This window comes from Mya arenaria, chromosome 12 (assembly GCF_026914265.1).
Source record: "Mya arenaria isolate MELC-2E11 chromosome 12, ASM2691426v1".
In the NCBI taxonomy this organism is placed as follows: domain Eukaryota; kingdom Metazoa; phylum Mollusca; class Bivalvia; order Myida; family Myidae; genus Mya; species Mya arenaria.
In genome coordinates, this window is record NC_069133.1 from 20,258,452 (window position 1) to 20,278,516 (window position 20,065).

Here is a 20,065-nt window from a genome sequence, read left to right on the forward strand (position 1 = left end):
TAGAATTCATACAAATGTGAAATGCTAGGCAATCTAGAGAAGAACCAATATATTCTTAGCTATACTTATGTGCTACTCACTGTATAAAAGTTGCTTGTTTATTGTTTCGCAAAGATGTTTTCATATTTTTATTTCGTAAATAAATAAAAACATCGAATGCATTTTCATAGTATCAAATGCGTCATGCTGCAAACTGTATGATGTTTGTACGGTAACTATGTCCAAAAAATATTTCTCTCTAAATATCATGCGGAAATAAAGTAGCAAATAAAGACTTTAACATACATGCATCGAAGAGAAATACACATTCGGTAAGTAATCCCGCTTGCCTCAATATTCTCGAGGCTAATAGTTGAATGTGATTTTAAAGACATCATACCATTTCATACTAACTGAATTTGTTTTAAATTTGAACTAAAGAGGGTGCAGACTATCTATGATATTGTCATAGATATAACTTTACTTAGGGACTTGCTAATAAATTGAGACAGAGAACGTGTCTTTTAAGCATTAATGACGGACAAACAGACAGACCAACGCTGGACAAAGACCAATCCTTTTAGCTTGACTTGAGCACTTTGTGTTCGGGAAAACAGTATGGCATAAGTTCAAATCCTTTAAGGTTTTATTGGTCAAATGACAAAAGTTAAACTGGTTTATACAATGCAATCTGCAAATTTCTTGGAAAGTTCATACCTTGACCTGTACCCGTAACTGGTGGCATCACTGGTTGTTCTGTTGAGCCATCATGTGAATCCCCTGTGGACACAGGACTTGGAGAAGCTTGCCCTCTGCCATCTCCATCAACTCGACTCCGTTTTGGCCTTGCTGAAGCATCGTAAGGTTTGCTGTGAGAATCGTTCTGTTGTTTGCTCACCCTTTCATCAGACGGATTGACACCACTGCCTTGTGTTTCTTCTACTTCTGCATCTATAAGTATAAACGAGCGAACAAATATTAATGGACCTCAAATAGACTCCAATTCCAACAACTTTGAGTAACAAGAGATGATTGTAAAACATGTATGCATCCCTTATTATAGCCAATTAGTCATTTCACTAATTTACATGTCTGTGGGGTAATTTAAGGTAACTCTTGAAGAATAGTTGGTATAGTTATTATATAGCTATAGCTATAGCTTTTATAGTTTGTAGTGATTTTAAAGGGATTCATGAGCTATAATCTCTGTTAAATCATGTAATCATCCTCCTAACAGCAGCAAATTAGTTATTATTTTTATTATACAGTACATTCAACTAGTTAAACCCACTTTCCACTTCTGTCTATAGATTTTCCTTTTTGCGGCCAACACAATGAATTTATCGACTATTTACGTTCCGCAAAAATTTGGATTTTAGGCCTTTGGAGGGTGATCAGTCGACCAAAGAAGTACATACGCAGCATTCCTCGGAGGGGTTATCTCCTCAAAACTCCACGGACATTTGATAAGAATCTACGCTTAAATAACTTTGTTTGTATAAAAGAATCAAGTGTTAATAATATGATGGCTAGAGTAAATTGCTGTTGTTGTTTTTTAGATTTACTTCAAAGAACATATTTGATAAACTTTGAAACTTTATATTTGCGTCAAGTTAGATTATCACAAGAAATGCAATCGTATTTGCCCATGCATAGCAGAACGTGAGCTTTGCTCATGTTGACAATGTTTGATTATATCATGACTGAATGATGAGATTTTATTTTACTATAGTATAAACATTAATAAATACATTACACCCAAAACAGGCTATGTTACTGCTAAGATTTCCAGAAAATTACGATTGAAATTGACTACGGTCGAACACGTGTTGAAAGTTCAGAGCGCATTGTTTAAGGTATTATTGCCTCGTTTTCTGTGGAAAATTCCAAACAAACGTCACCAGCTGTTTTTAACACCAAATACAAATATCATAGACTTGGACAATTTCCGTTGCTACCGTTCATATAAAACTCTGTGGTAAACAAGTAATGCAGAGGAACTCGGAGGGTAAACAGAGAGGGAAACAGTTTTATCCTCGGAGGAAACCCGTGATAATCGACTTTATCCCTCAAAGAGTGTACTGTAGTTATTTTTTATTTACAGTAAAAACCAGTTGGGTCCATATTTGCTTGGTTCAATAATACCAATTTATGTTTACTATATGTCCATAATTATAAAATTTGATCAGATGGCTTAAATTCGCCAGAATCAATTATTCGCGGTCCCAGGTAGAATTTCATACTTTGACTTGTTTTTCTTGGCTTGATTTCGCACTAAGCGCTTATCAATAAGATTTGCTTGTTTGGTATCATAATTATTATCAATGAACTGGCTTGACACTTCGAGCAACCATGCCATCACTTTAATTGCCGTCTTTAATTGGTCGAAGTACAAAATGTCAAAATTGTGTCATTACACTTATAAATCTCAATTTTGAAAAGGCCTCATCTACACAAACTATTGCGCTTTACTTGAAATGAATAAATAAATCAGACAACTAGAGATTGCTTTTTGTATTGCTTTTTTGTCTCCCCTATTGTGTGGTCCGAACTGAGAATGTTATAAAATTTGTACTTCTCAACTTTTTCGTCCGGATTTTATTCCTTCTTTCTTTAACTGAATTTTAATCTATAATCCAAAATAGCTGTTACAAAAAATCGCTATTTGGATGTAAAACTTACAGCCCTGATTTGGTATATCACACCTATTTATCAAACCTAATATGAAACTCGATCATCTCATTGTTATTCACACCATACTGGGAATGCATTCGGGCATCGGCTTTAAGTGACAATAAAGCACTATTAGCGCTTGTTAAGAATGACATTGGGCAAGCCTATGTTACGAACATCAATGTCAGAAAATGAGCGATTCATTTAGGTGATGTAGTGTGTATATTATTGCTGGTTATCATTCGAAAATGTCTTATCAGATTCCATCACCGCTTTGCTCACTCGACCTGCTGCCGAACAATTTGGAGAAGGTCCCGGTTATCAACCCGGGAAGATATGATTTGTACACATGTGCTGTCAGTTTGTTTTAAATGTTTAATGTTGTTTTAAAAAAGAAGAATGATTATGAATTATTTGTCATTTATTAAACAATAATTCAGCAAACAGATATACAAAAGATCACTCAAACCGAATGTATCCTATTGGAAATGTGTAACCGACATTGCAGTCTACACGACTTAATATTTCAAGTCATCTATAAATCGCGAACACTGTCAATTTCTGAAAATGTTTATCTGAAATATCGCTATTTCGAAATAACTTTTGGGTCCCTATGATTTCGAATTAACAGTGTTCAGCTGTACAATTAATCAGCAGATCTAAATGTTGTTACATGAATTAGATATAATTTCCAGTGAAACATGTTTACATTCTACATTTCTATTATTTTTTTATAATCAAGTGACCTTGACCTTTGATCTTTTGGTCTTACTAAACATTGGATGGTGACATGTTGAACCCATTTAAAAGGGCATTTGACACAGACATAATGCTCTTCCAGGCAATTGCAAGAATATCATGGGGTTGAACAATACACAGATAGGTATAATTGCAAGATGAAGAAATAACCCTAACAAGATTCAGTCCCCATTAACAAACTGACACACCCACCTTCATACATGAATATGATGACACACCCTCTCATCATTGTGAACAAAGAAGGAAAGTGTTTTTGAAAATCCTATAATGCATGGTCAAAATACAGCAATATGCTACCTTATCATGGTGAACCTTTACGGCATTTTTTTTTAAATCCCATAATGCCTAGTCAGGTACAGCCCTCACAAAGATTATTACATATCTTGATGAAAATTCATGTCTAGTTTCAAGGAAATCCTGTAATGATTGGTAAAGAGGTACATTCCTATCAATAGTAATGATTTCAACCTTTAACCTCTATGTGTGACCTTGACCTTTGAGGAACAGACCTGGGTGTTGTGGGGGACACACCATTTCATCATGGTAAACCATCATAGTTAGTTTTGGAAAATCTTATAATCCCACAGGCAGGACAAATATTATATCAACCTTTTATGTCTTAGAGTGATCTTGACCCTTTGAGGTACGTACATTGGTATTGTGCCAACAAACAACCTCATCATGGTGAACCTTCATGACAAGTGTTTTGAAAATTCTATAAGACATATTCAAGTTAAGTCTAGACATGATCATTTCAACCTTAACCTCTTAGCTTAACCTTTACCTTTGAGATAAAGACCTACTTTTTGTGCCTGATAGCCACCTGATCAGGGTGGACCTTCGTGGCAAGTGTTTTGAAATTCCTATTATGCATCTTAAAGATAGATGCTGAACAAGGTTCAGTTAGGACGAACACACTAGAGCACTGCCAAACGCACATACACAGAAGCGCCATTCTGACAATTATGTTTCCCTTGACACACATGTGCTTGACAAAATCAATTTAGCCTAGATTAAAATTATTTTATAGGTCAAATGGCAAAAGTTATACTGGGTAATACAATGCAATCTGCAAGTTTCTTGGAAAGTTCATTTTATTTTAATGGACCTCAAACACACTTCAAAACCAGCAAGTCACAGTGCAAGTATCTTGGAAAGGTCATACCTTGACCTGTTCCAGTAACTCGTGGATTTCCTGGTTGTTTTGTTGAGCCATCATGTGAACCTCCTGTGGTCCCAGTATTGTAACTTGGAGAAGCTTGCCCTCTGTCATCTCCATCATATAGACTCCGTTTTGGCCTCGCTGAAGCATTATCAGAGTTGCTGCGATAATTGTTCTGTTTTTTGCTCGCCCTTTCATCAGACTGATTGACATCACTGCCTTGTGTTTCTTCTGCTTCTGTTTCTATAATTATAAATGAGCAGATATATCTTAATGAAACAGACTACAATACCAACAAGTGTCAGTATCAAGAGATGATTGTAAAACATGTATGCACCCCAAATGGCAGTCATTAAATAATTTCCCTTTTTATTGCCTGTGTCGAGATTTACATCATAGTGCAATCTCTGGAGATCTTCATTGTAATCACAATGTGAATTATGTAATTTTTTGAGATTTAAAAGCTGAGATTATTTCTACTGAATTTGCAGTAATGACTTTGACTCAACTGCGAGCTTAAAAGCTAAAACAAAATACAGGAAAAGCAATTCTTATGTCAATGGTACCACTTAGACCAGCTACTGAATTTATTCAGAGTATCAATTTTAGAGAATAAGGTAATGTGGTATATACAATTTTCATTCATGCTTTTCGATGAAATATGGACTTTTATCAGTGAAATAACAACAGTGAAAATATCAATTTGATATTTTTACTGAAAAATAAGGAGTGAAAATATCAACTTTCAGAACTACTTTTAAAATCCATTGGAGTAACTTCCTCTTGATCAAAAAAGAACACTTTACTTTGAACCAGAAAATAATGAAAAATAAATATTATTTAAAATGAAAATGATTATCAAAAGGTTACATAAGATTAAATAAAGATATATTTGGAAATTAACAATTAACAGTTTAATAGAAAAATAGTTATTCCGTTTTGTCTTCGACCAAAATATACTGGTCTCTGACAGTAAGATGACTATATATCCATGTATCATGAAATACACTCTTTAACTAAGAAACATGTTTGATATCCAATGATAAGTCGCAATTATATTGCTTATACATTCGACCTTTCAAATTTTCATTCATTAAATGGCGGTGTAATCATATGGTTATGAATTCATGCCCCGCTTAAAATAAAGGTGTTTACGTTATTTTGATGAACATAGATGCACAAATAAAATTACATTTATAACTGTTCATAAAATATTTGCACTAAAAAAGATCGAATGATTAAATATAAAAAAGAATATCAGAGAACTTGTTCTCAACAAACCGGAAGTAGACAATTGATAGGTACGTCATCTGCTAAAAAACGGGGTAATTCAGAAAATAAACTAAATTAACAATTAAACTCCGTAAATAAGCATAAAGAAACAGAAAGATCGTACTTTATTTCACTCTTGATCATAGAAAAATAACATTTTCTATGACACTCGTGAAATAAAATACAATCTTGCACTGAAATAAACAAATATCCTCAATGTATTTCTAGTCAAAAGAGTAATGTGTTACCTTTGAATAAAACAGTTCTTGCCCCTGCCTTCATATATGCCATTGCGTTTTCTTTTCGTGTTTTGTTTGGCTGCTTTTGAAAACGACTACTGGGTTCTTCCGACTCTGGCAAACTATTCAGAGTCGTACTTGCTTCAGAATAATCATCCGATTTTGACCCTGTAAAATAGAACACTAACGGCATCATTTTAAAAGTATAATTACTGAATACATTTATCATATTTTTCTGGTAGAAAATAAACACAAAATATAAAAGATTCTTAAAAGAATATTGGAAGGGTAATAGCATAGTAATAGCAATAGCAATAATATAACATTCTAAAAGTATATTGGAATGGTTGTCAAATAACCATAAATAATACGAGCTTCCAGAAATTAAACATTCTAGAATATTGGAATTGAAATAAAAGAGAAATAACAGGTAATAAAACAATCGTTAATGTATAAAGGAACGGTAATAGAATAGCAATATCGGAAATGAAACATTAATGTATTTCTGAATGTTATAGAAAGTGAATACTTTTTTTAATTTCTTTACAGTAAGGTAACTTTTGAAAATAATGCAAGTGTCAATTACTGACTTTTAAACATTTAAGTAATCCCCAATTTTGAGGCAATTGTGGTGGGCCTCATTTTGGGAACATTTCAGGAAAGCCTGAATGTTGTTATATTTAAGCAATTTCTCAATTTAAATTACAAGTCAATGCAAAGCATTAAGTAGGTGCTGTGAATGTATTCAAAATAGAGATATTAGTGTTACAAATCCAGTCGGCAGTTCGAAATAGCTGACTTCACTTATGTGTTCTTAAAATCAAACAATAATCGGGATTTCATTGTCAAATAATAAAAGGTCAAATTGTGCATCACTTGAAGTTGTTGGGTGGATGGGGCCCATTTTCAAAGAACAACCACAATACATGTAGTTGCTTTCATATAGATTTAGATGTGCATACATTCAAAGCCTTCCCAGAAAATTTCAGTCGAAAAATAAAGACCAATAGTTTGCAATAAATACATTATAGAGATGTCTAACTTGAAAGGGTGGTCTTTTTACCTAATTCCCCAATGAATGTCAGTTATAGATCTGACACGAACGAAATTCTTTATATAGGTTTCCACAGCAAAATTGAAAGTTTTGAGGTGCTTAATGACCTTTATCTTGAAGTTAGGCAATTTGACCTCGGAGCGACACGTTACCGTCGTATTGTTGTCATTTCGTCAAAATCGCATCAGTTATGGACCGAACATAAAAGCTGGACGGAAGGAATGACGAACGACAAAAGTGATTCCTATATAGCATCTCCTTCACTTTCTGAACAGGGGTTATGATAAACTAAACCAATCAATACAAGCTACCTAATTCTTCAGCATGAAAAAAGGCCAGTGCTGTATTTTATTTCTGAAACTGTAAATTGGTATGTTTGTTTGTTTTTTCAGCTATTCCAATTTGGTAAATCATTCTTATCTGCACCGGTTAAGGTCAAACGGAGACAGTTTTAACCAATACATTTTTTATTGTATACACTTACAACCAAAGTGACACTGTAGTAAACATTCTGTTTATTTAAGTAGATTCGAACCATTTATATTCTTACCATAACTGAAATCACATGCGTTTGGTTTCCTCTCGTCTTCAGATGATGATGAAGACCTCTCTGCTATTTCGAGCTTAGGTTTTTTCCCATTATGCACAATCAGTTGGTGAAACACGCCATCAACACTAACTAATTCTTTGCTTTCAAAGAAAACTTCATCAGCCTTGATAGTCTTTAACGTTGTCAGTTTGTTTGTTTTCAAATCTCGAATGCACCAGACTCTTCCTTGTTTTGAAATCTCGTATTCACCATTGCTTTTCAACTTGTCACTGCCAGCTGATGTATCAAATGCAGATCCATAGCTAGAAGCATCTCCTTGTAAGATGACATGTTTTGATCTTCCAGATTGTCTAACGCTTGCAGCTGATTGCTGATTGTTATTTCCGTGCAATACCTTTGGTGGTCCCTTTCCTGTATATTTAAGTTTTGGCTGAATACTTTTATCATTGTATGAACTGCGATTCGTAAATTTGGATTGTGTATGTGTTTCATAGAGCGTGGATCTCTGCATAGTTTTGTGTCCATCACTATCTGTAATAGACAAATAATTTAGTTATTTATTCGTGAAATCAAATTATATAAGTTCTTTCAAAACAAAAAATATTTATAAATTTCTCAGTCATGAGTGATCATTATGATGTCACTTTGACTGCATGACATGTGTATTTCATAACTTCAAGCGAAATCACGCTTTTTTAAATACAATAACAACAGTGCCTGATATCGCTCACCTGAATAAAATGACCAACAATTTAATGGCTATTAATGATGTTGATGCGTGCAAGGGAAGTAAATGGTTGTCGAAAAATGTGATGGTTAATCAGATTATTCTCAGGGACAATCGATGTGATGGCAATGGACGGCTAAAGTTGCTATGGAAGTCAATTTATGCTAAAAAGCCATTAATTGCTATGGGTGAAGGTGGTTGTTTGGGAAATGCTGTTGCTAAGGAAGTCATTGTTGCTAAAAGGAGTGTCAAGAAAGCTTTAAGACTCTTCAGGTGATGTTCTATTTATTATTCACTTTGCATAAAGACATGTTTAAATGGATTACTGTGCGGTATGCTTTTTGATTATTTTTGATGTCATATATTGCTAAGCCACTTTCATTGGAGCTATAGACATGCACGTATTTTTTTCTTTGGAAACATAAAACACATGTCATATAATGAATTGTTCGTTCTCTTCCACTAGGTTTGACGTTAGGAGATATGGAATATATTGCGGGTGTTGCGTTGATAAGATGAATATTGGATATGTTAAGAAAACTAGAGATTGCTTTTTTGAAAAAGCGCTTGTCTCCCCTATTGTGTGGTCGTAGCTGAGAAAAAATAAATGATGGACATGAAATTTGTAACTTTGGACTGGAGACAAACCAACAGTGAAGTTTGGTTTATTCGATTATATTAAATAGTGAAGAGAAGAAAGTGTTGTTGATTAATCATGGAAAATGTAAACGAAGTTTGCATTGTATGAAGTTCCTGGGCGCAAGCGTTATTCAATTATTGATCGGAAACCATTTTTCAGCTCACAGTCATCGTGACCATGACCTTTTACCTACTGATCACAACATCAATAGGGATCATCTACATAACCAACTTGCATACCAAGTATTAAGTTCTTGGGTGCAAGTGTTCTTTAGTTACTGAGCGGTAACCATTTCTTCAACTCAAGGTCATGGCAACCTTGACCTTTGACCTACTGATCTCAAAATCAATAGGGGTCATCTACTAGTCATGACCGACTAGCGTACCAAGAATGAAGTTCCTGGGTACAAGCGTTCTTAAGTTATTGAGCAGAAACCATTTTTAAGCTTAAGGTCACCGCCAACGTATCATTTTTTACCTGAAGGTAACCTTGACCTTTGACCTTTTGATCTGAAAATCAATAGGGGTCATCTTCTAGTCATGAACAACTAGCTTACCAAGTATGAAGTTCCTGAAACCAAAGGATCTTTAGTTATTGAGCGGAAACTTTTTCTTCACTTCAAGGTCATGGCAACCTTGACCTTTGACCTAGTGATCTCAAAATCAATATGGGTCATCTTCTAGTCATGACCAACTAGCATACCAAGTATGAAATTCCTGGTTGCAAGCGTTCTCTAGTTATTGAGCGGAAACAGTTTCTTCACCTCAAGGTCACGGTGACCTTGACCATTGACCTACTGATCTCAAAATCAATAGGAGTCATCTACTAGTCATGAACAACTATGAAGTTCCTGGGTACAAGCTTTCTTTAGTTATTGAGCAGAAACCATTTTTAAGCTTAAGGTCACTGCCAACATAACATTTTTTACCTGAAGGTAACCTTGACCTTTGACCTTTTGATCTTAAAATCAATAGGAGTCATCTAATAGTCATGAACAACTAGCATACCAAGTATGAAGTTCCTGGACCCAAAGGATCTTTAGTTATTGAGTGGAAACCGTTTCTTCACCTCAAGGTCACGTTGACCCTGATCTTTGACCTAGTGACCCCAAATTCAATAGGGGTCATCTACTAGTCATGACCAACTAGCATACCAAGTATGAAGTTCCTGGGTCTAAGAGTTCTATAGTTATTGGGCGGAAACGAAGTGTGACGTACTGACTGACTGACTGACAGACTGATGGACTGACTGACGGACAGGGCAAAAACAATATGTCTCCCCATGAATGGGGGAGACATAAAGATATTACACGCAAATGATTTTTACATGGAAGGTCACCACGACCTTGACTATTGACCTTGTTACCCCCAAAACAATTGGGATCATCTAGACATCATGACCAACCTCACTTCAAAGTTTGGTGAACCTAGATCAAAGCATTCTCCTGATATTGCACGGAAATATTTTTTTTCATTAGAGGTCACAGCGACGTTGACCTTTGACCTTGTGACCCCCCAAAATATAGGAGTTTTCTAAACCTCATGATCAACCTCCCTACCAAGTTTGGTGAACCTAGGTCAAACCATTCTCAAGATATTGAGCGGAAATGTTTTTTACATTGGGGGTCGCCGCGACCTTGACCTTTGACCTAGTGACCCCAAAAACAATAGGGATCTTCTACACCTCATGACCAACCTCCCTACCAAGTTTGGTGAACCTAGGTCAAACTGTTCTCAAGATATTGAGCAGAAATGTTTTTTTATATTGGGGGTCGCCGCGACCTTGACCTTTGACCTAGTGACCCCAAAAACAATAGGGATCCTCTACACCTCACGACCAACCTCCCTACCAAGTTTGGTGATCCTAGGTCATGCGGTTTTCCAGTTATCGATCGGAAACGAAGTGTGACGTACGGACGGACTGACGGACTGACGGACTACCGGACTGACGGACAGGGCAAAAACAATATGTCTTCCCCAGAGAGGGGGAGACATAATAAGTGAAGGCTTGAGACAGTGACAGAGGGGATATGACAGTGTAACAGGTGGAATATGTCATTTAAATCTTTCAAGGGGTTTTGGAACCACACAATCAAATGCTTAAGCCGTTGACCTTTACTGTGACATTGATCCTAAGCCAGCATGCGTGGAATATGAGTTATGCACATCATCTGTACATTGGGGATATTTTACCTGAGTTTGTTGAACATTTTAGAAGGGGTGTAAGACACACAAGAAAATCAACACAAAATATATGGCTTGAACAGTTGTGCTTCAACTTTGATATTGTAAGTAAGCCGGCTTTCTTGGAATGATACAACGACGGGCATACACTTGAGAAAATTATCACGTCATCTCTAAAGCAGCAAGGTTGGGGGAGGGGGGGGACATCTATTTCTAGCGACTAGAATTCAACAGAAATTCGTTTCAGAAAACACACACCAGTGTGCAATGTTCTCTTGGTGTTTGTTTTTTGAGGGTTATCGACAGTTTTATCTTCCTGCAGTTGACTACTCCGTGGAAGAAGTTTTGGTGGTTTTCCAATTAGGTTGTGTGGTGTTTCTGAATGGTATAAAACAGATCTACTACTTGAAGTTTCTTAATTATCCGCAGTTTATAACAGGGAAACTTCTACAACAACATAAATGTTGTTCCGCCAATATGGCCCTACTTCGCTTATCTGCATATCTATAGATATTTTCAACAAAGTAATATGGGGCTAAAGAGACTTTGGTTGCTCAGACAAAAGGAGGTTATAAGGAAGTAAGAGGATGGTTATGATGTACATATTTTGTTAAACGCCCACCACCTGGCATCCATGTGTCTTATATACCAACATGGCCTTAAAAAATTTGAAAGAGGGAAACCCAACATTTCGTTGATATAATTTGGAAATCGGCCTAAATTGGGCAAACGAGTTTCCTTCGGGTAGCCAAGGAGAACTCTGGAGAAGGACCAACAAGGATTATCAGGTGAAGTTGAGTTGAAAAAGGCCACGTGGTTTAGGATGGTATGTCATTTAAAATAAAAAAAAAACCTTGATGACAGACTGACAATTGACACAGATCCATCCCCATAGCTCACCTAGGGGCTTTGGGCTCTTATAAGATAAAATATCTACACAACAAAGATAACTAAATGGGTTGCCTTTTCAGTTCCGAGACATTTGATAATAGAACAAAATATGTATTGGCGAGTTAATTCAAAACAGTTCCAGAGACATGGAATGGACACAAACTTTAGTTATTTGACCTTTGACCTTTTAGAGTGATGTTGACATTATATCGAGCTGGATTTAACATTTGACCTGCACACTGTCTCAAAATGATGAAATTTTTGTCATTCAATGGATTCACGGGATATGGAGCAGGCACGAAATATAGTCATATCATGGTCATATGACCTTTGACCCCTTAGTCAGACCTTGACTCTGGTGAACATTTGTGTTTAAAAATTTTCAAGAGGTTCAAGGGATATGGAGCGTACATGCTTTGTCAAGGACATATGGACGGATGGACGGACAGAAAACTTGCCTCCTTTATGGGGAGATACATAACCAGATATTTCAGTGACTTTGAAACATGCCCACATGGCCTCATGTGTAATATACTGTCAATTGTTTGATACAAAAACATCATGTATTGTGTAGTTTATTTTTTCAAAATGGTAACGTATTTAGGGCACTTTATTTTATAAAAACGAAAGTGAGTTACAAAATAACCTGTTGTTGTTAAAAGATTACTGTTTAAGAAGGCAATATTTTGGAAAAAGGCTGAAACATTAGGCGAAATTTAATATTTTTGTATCAAGGACTTGAGTTAGAAATTGTGAATATATTTACTTATCTAGGAATAGTATTTAGCACTGGTGGGTCATTTAGCACAACGTTTGACACTTGGTCAGGACAAACAATGAAGACTTTTTAAAAGCTTAATTCAGACCTTGTTAAATTTCCTGGTATAGCAACATGCCATTATTAATCTTTGTTTGATAAATACACATTTCTTGTTTTAAACTATGGGTGTGAAGTTTTGGGTCTACAAGATAGCATTACGTTAGAAAGAGTGTATTCCAAGTTCTGTAAAAAATTACTTGGTGGTAGAACCCAAGCTGAGAACAATTGTGTGTATAGAGAACTTGGTCGAATGCCATTTCTAAAAAAAGGAATTGTAAATGTGATTATTTATTTGTTAAAAGATTTCACAATGTAATAATATTAAATATGTTAAAGCTGCACTCTCATAGATAAACCGTTTTGACAACTTTTTTTTTGGCTTGAAAAGAGTTACTTAAGAAGACATTACATACATAAATACTATTTAATTAAATCAAATATAACTAAATTTGGTGAACTTTTAGAAATAACAATAAGACCAATCAATGGAAATTAGCAATGTTTATCCACCTTTTTTTCAATTGAGAGTCCCTGTCGTATAATGATGTTACATAACTCATTTAAATGATATGTGTAACCACTGTCTTCCACTATGGTTATATTATATTTTATGTGTACTGCCTATGTTAAATTTGTGTTCCGAAAGTACCTTGTTAGTAAAGATAAGTACACGTGTATTAATATGTATTGTGACCTACGATCAATTGGTAGAAGTGCATTTAATTATATATATTAAGAATAACATTGATGTATGTTCATGGGCCTTTATGCATTTGAATAAACTATAAAACTTTATTATCACAACTCGAGGCTTGTGATTCCACTCACAGTGTCTGGTTTGAAATATTTTCTTCTATGGCGTTAAGCTATCGATTCCTCTCAACCCCCCCCCCACCCCCCCTGATAAGTAGATTCAAATATTTGGCCACGCTGGATATCCTTCGTGCTCATGGCTACAGATACAAAATACCCGTAATGAACTACCATTCTATTGTCATCACATACTTGCCTCCCTTGTTAAAGACCGTCGTCTGCAGCACAATGGAAACATTGTCATATGGTATTATTTGCAAAGTGAAACTTTGTAACCTTTTTTCCGAAAAAGACGATAGGCTCGGGTTTTTTCACGAAAGGCCATGCAATATCCCAACTATCATCTTATGAGGGAAGGTCTGTTTTATGGTTGTCAATTTCTTTGTCAGTGCTTCTTATTATTTCCTGATTTTTTTATGGATAAAGATGTTTTGAGCATTGGACTTAACTGGAGCGTGGGCAGTTTTATTATAAACCTGTAGGAATGGCGATTTTGTTATTAAATTGTTAGTTTTATTTGTCGTTTGTTGGCTGTTAAGTTTCTTTCACTTTGGAACGTACATGAGACGGGTTCGGCTGAAGTGTATTTTGCCTTTCGTTTAAGTGTATCTATTACCACATTCATTCATTTCATCCATCAGTGTAAACATTTGCAGAAACTTCAGAGGGATGATGAGCATTTGGAAACCTCCTTTTGATGGCATTCAGGCAACATCAATTGAACATTTTCAAATCAATCAAATTAGTGTAAATTTATACCATGAATAAGAGTTTTAGGTTGTATACATTCTCGTCACAAATGAGAGAGCAAACAAACCATGAAATAGAATAAACTGAGCATGTTATGATAAGTTTGTTACGCATATCAATTCAACAAAGTCAGCTTTATTTAGATGAGAGGAAGTTCACGTTAACGACAACAAATAAAACATTCACCTTTACGACAGCACTTCTTGAAAATTTGATAGTTATTGAAAAACTGAAATAACACTTAACGAACAATTCGTTTTATGAATGTAATGAGCAAAATTCACTTTTTTAACGTATATCTGATTTCTTAACAATCACAAATGACTAAGAAGCATGTAGGAAACATAGAATCACGTCGCACACAGCGTAGTATCGTTCTACAAAATTCCGTCGAGTTGAAATTTTGGTCAAGGATTGCATCGTAAAAATACAAGCAAATCTAAAAGATTTTATAACCTTAGAAGCAAAAAAATTTTAGTCTTTTAATAGTTTTATAGGCTAAAAAAATATTTTCTCGTTTTTTCTCTAAAAAAGGTTATTTAGGAATTACTGTCACTTTCTTGCTTGTTTACATCGGTTTTGAACCGTGGTGACTCATGTGAGAACCCCGTTGAAGTCACGTGATTCCTCACCCTGACATACAAGAACTGTCTGACACTCCACCTCATCATAGGGTCGCCTGGGTGTTGCGAGCCTTTTATTCATGGTGAACCTTCATGGCATGTCTATTTTTAATACTAAAATGGATGGTCAAGATGGTTAGCCCGGGTATGATTGTCTAGATGGACGGTAAGATGTATGCACGGATGCACACATACACTGACCTATGTCCTGTTCTCCACACTATGTCGAAAAATACCAACAGATATCTACAGATCTCCAAGTTTGAGAACCATAGGTCTAAGCCATCTTGTTACATTTATCAAACACCTACTTGTGTTCAACGTCACTGTGACATTGACATTTGACCTGTTTCATGAATATCTCACATGTAGAGAACAGTCCGTGTGCTAATATGAGTATTTCTTGTAAAAAGGCAAGGTTGCTTTGTGTCTTTCATTTCAGTTTATCTTGGACGTTCAAAGGCTTGGTGGCAATTGGTATCTTGTTTTTATTATTCGTGGATGCTTCGACGTTTAAATATAATACACTCCATAAGCTATCTTATTACTGCAAACAATTAATATTGTTGTATGATATGATGTGGGTACTACCAACGCATTTTAATGTTTTTGGCTGGTTTTCAAGGTATTGCCTTGGATAAGCATTATCAAGCAAATTGGGTAAATGATGAAAACCTCATAAAAGAAATAATCAATATGGTTGTATGGTCTCATATGCTTAAATTCTAGAATTATTGTTTTCAACTGTTGAAGACATGTAAATTTTCCACTTTACCTACACAAAAGTATTGAGCAGTTTGCTTAATATGTTAAAAGGGTCTTAAGAAGTTGAGGCAAGTTCATTAGAAAAATGTTATTTAAACTGTTGGATTTCTGTAATATTATTAACTTTTTATCGCTGTTGTATCACTGACAAACAGCCATTGATGCAATTGTTTTTTGTAATTATGTATATGAATTTGCAGTTTATAGTTAAGATTAAGAATCGTTCTTGACATTGATACTGGGAACGTTTGCATAATTCCTTATCTTAGATTACAAGATGTTATCTTAATGCAAGAGCATGCATTACAACGAGGGTAATTATTAAAGTTCAATGTAAGCATATCAAATAATGATCATTTAATAATTTCAGCCGCAAATAAAACCAAAACATAACATGAAATATGGTGCACTTTATTTTTTTTGTACATAGCTGTTTAGATCTTACGCTATCAGCATATTAAACAAACGATATAGTTTTAAGACTTTAACATGGCCCACTTTTGAAAGATATCGTTTGCATTGTTCTTTATTTTAGTTATCAAGATGTCATCTTAATGTAAGAGCTTGCATTACAACGATGATAATTGTTATAACATAACCTTATCAAATAAATATCATTTAATAATTTCAGCCGCAAATAGAATCGAAACATAACGTGGGATATGTTGTACTTGATCTTTTTATACAGAACTGTTTCGATCTTACACGATCAATATTCTTAAATAAAAAAATAATCTTAAGAGATTTTTATGGCATACTTTTAGAAGATATCATTATATGTATGACGGTAAGGCAGTGTTATCAATCCATTATGTTTATCATCAAAAAGGCTTAAATACTGATGTTGTTAAGTTTGTTTTTTTTGCCCAGAAATAAAATTGAGCTAATGTTGTTTTTTCCCAAGGTTTTCCAGACACGCAAGCGCTTGACATGAACTTAAGAGTCTGTTATTCTTATATACGAGGGTTGTCACCTGTTCTGATGTTCTTATTTTCCTCAATGGTCCCGGGAGCTTTGTTTGAAGGTCGGTCTCCGGCTAGGCTAGTGCTTGGATATAGAATTCCGAATTGCATCTGCTGACTATTTCCCTGTGAAGAGTGATCGGCCTCCCTCGCAACCCCCTTCTTTTGGCTGCCTGGTGTTGACTCTGACATCACTGAAATATTTGTGACACGGTTAAACAGAACATGACTTTGTAAGGCGATGCTTATCTATGTTTGTTTTTCATAGTATAATGTTTGGTAATATAAAAAGTACCTAATTGTTCAATAGCATGACAAATGAAATGAAATGAAAATCGCATTCATTTTGTTATCTGCAGTGTTAGAAAAATGATTTTATGCCAAGGAAGAATAGTATTATCCGAACAGATGAATGAGAATGGTTTCGTTAAAATGAAACTGCAATGAAACTACAAACTATGTAGTTAGACTAGTGAAATGCATCAATGATGTATTAAACATGTAAAATTTCAGATGATGATATGAGATGATATTAGGAGATGATGATGATGATGATGATGATGATGATGGTGATGATCATAATCATCATCATCATCATCATCATCATCATCATCTTCAAATAAATTTCTCTTTCGTTTTGTTTTATTGTTAATACTCATTGGTCACTTATTCCATTATTTTAGGTTATATTATACAATTATTAATTGTTGTTTTAAACAAACATTTAATTTCATAATTATTCATTCTTAATATTGATGATATTATTATTTCTTATATATTTCTGATTATACCTGAATAATCATTGTTTACCAAACATTATCTCTAAACATTATACTTTAGCTGTCGATCGATTAACATTGATAAGATGTTGTTCCATGGGCGGATGGAACGCATTTTATTTGAACAAAATTGTGAAGTCATTTTTGTCGTGGTTTGCACAGTAAAATACAAATTTCATGTCAAAACTATTACAAACTCGAACATGTTCATGTCTTTAGTTTTAATTCATCTTACAGTGATACAATCGCCTTAGTAGTTGTCCAGAGTCTTATCCACGTTTATTTCTCTAGCCGACTGCCAAAGATCACACCGAGATACGGTTTACCTGGAGCAGTCAACATCTCTACTAAATCAAGGAACTTCCCCCCCCCCACTTGTTCCGAAAATAGGGGAGCTCAGGGGTGACTTATTTCTGTACAGAATTATCTGGGTTTCCATGCGTTTACGGCACTATCACCGTCCACCTTTTCTCTCCAACGTCCATACAAAACATATATATTATTCTCTTCTGGTTCATAATTCCCTAGTGACTTTTTTATTTAGCAACCATTAACACAAAATCTCAGTTACTTCGGAAAACATTCCTGGTCGACTGTCTTGCCATTGACTTGACACTTAGTACTACAATCATGCACGTCTTTCAACTCAGTATGTTCTGATATATCCTCAAAAGACGTTCCATTGCTCGTTGCATTCACGAAGGCGAAACCTTCCCGAATCGAATTATCACCCTACTGGATGTCGGCATGAAGGTATTACGTGTTTTAACCACAAGCGATCTTGATTACTGGTACACCAGTCTAGTTCAGGATGGGTCATGTTACACTGGGATAACTCTTCCATCCATTGAGCTAGATGACCCACTTGCCCTTTGAAACTAAGTAGGCAAGTTTAATAGATAATCCTGAATTTATATCATTTTCTTCTTACATTATTATTTAACATTTTTATACATTACTAAATAGTCTTGGGGAATTGTAGTTATCAATAAATGTAATATTGTCGTTTTGAAAAAGCAATTAAGCAATGTTCAGTTTGATAGGAATTTGCTAACGGTCGCCGATCAAATTTCAGCAATTTCCGACAAGGGTTTTATGGTTATTCCCCTTTCCCAGTTTTCACTCCTGCGAAACTGCTTTACTTAAAATTGTAAATGGCCTGCTGGATGGCATGGAGAATCAAAAATTCACAGCGCTTATAGCTATCGATCTCTGTGCTGCCTTCGATACCGTGGACCATGACATTCTACTTCATGTACTTCACAGTCAGTACGAAATCACCGATTAAGCTCTGAGATGGGTCGATTCATACCTAAGACCTCGTAGCTGCCGTGTGTGTGTGTGTCAGCAACGCCAACACCACACCATTCAAATCGGTCTATGGATACGCAGATGACCACACTGCAAACAAACGTTTTTGGCCAACTTCTGTTACCAATGAACTAAATGCTTTCAAAAAACTTGAACAATTTGCAGTGACAATAAATTGAACACCTTAAAAACTAAATTTATTATGTTTGGCAGTAGAGCACAGTTTAATAAGTGTTGTACTAACGAAATAAACATAGCTGGGGACAAAGTTCAGTCAGTCAGTGTTATAAGGTACTTAGGTGCTTAATTTGACGAAACTTTAAATTCTTAAAGTGCTTGTAAAAACCATAAAATGCCGAACCGCAATGCTAAAATCTCAGAATTAAGGGTATTCGTAAATTTCTAACTGTTGGTGCTACACAAATATTTGTACTTTCATTAGTCATTTCCCACTTAGATAACTGTAATTCTATACTGTTTGGCATAGAAAATAAAAGAGCTTGTAAAAACCAAATGCAGAACCGCAGTGCTAAACTATCTCAGAATTAAGGGTATTCGTAGATTTCTAACTGTTGGTGCTACAAAAATCCTTGCACTTTCATTAGTCATTTCGCACTTAGATTACTGTAATTCTATACTGTTTGGCATAGCAGAATATGATCTATACAAAATGCAACATATTTAAAATATGTGTGCAAAACTAGTCTTAAATCGTGGCAAACTCGAAAGTTCTAAACAAACTCTATATGAACTAAATTGGTAACCGATCAAGACAAGAATTAATTTCAAATTGCTATGTTTCATGTACCAGTGTTATATTAATGATGCACCGCACCCTACCTCACGGAACTTTTGTCTAAACACATCCAAAAGAGATCAGGTCATCAGATTCAACAGAGTTACAGTTTGGATACCTTTTAACGAAAGACAATACTTTAATGTCAGTGGATTTAGTACAGCTATCCCTAAGCTCTGGAACAAACTGCCTTAAATGATAAGACAGTCTGCCTCTTTACACACTTTTAAAAAAAGCCAAAAAACGAACTTTTAAGAGACTTTCATACGCTGATTTAGATCTAGTGGTCCAGTAACAAGTAACAGTTGATACACTAC

General features: G+C 35.1%; 1 protein-coding gene across 6 annotated transcripts in view; it reads right to left on the reverse strand.

Annotated features, from left to right (window-relative positions):
* LOC128211426 (uncharacterized) overlaps positions 1-20,065 on the reverse strand; it is a 104,860-nt gene that overhangs the window by 83,675 nt on the left and 1,120 nt on the right. For all 6 annotated transcript variants that reach the window (XM_052916202.1, XM_052916201.1, XM_052916203.1 and 3 more), the window contains exons 2-6: positions 16,874-17,056; positions 7,689-8,219; positions 6,094-6,252; positions 4,577-4,816; positions 697-930 (exon numbers count right to left, since the gene is read on the reverse strand). In XM_052916202.1, coding sequence (XP_052772162.1) covers positions 697-930; positions 4,577-4,816; positions 6,094-6,252; positions 7,689-8,219; positions 16,874-17,054 — 1,345 coding nt within the window. In that variant the 5' untranslated portion in view covers positions 17,055-17,056. The remainder of the gene's footprint in view (positions 1-696; positions 931-4,576; positions 4,817-6,093; positions 6,253-7,688; positions 8,220-16,873; positions 17,057-20,065) is intronic.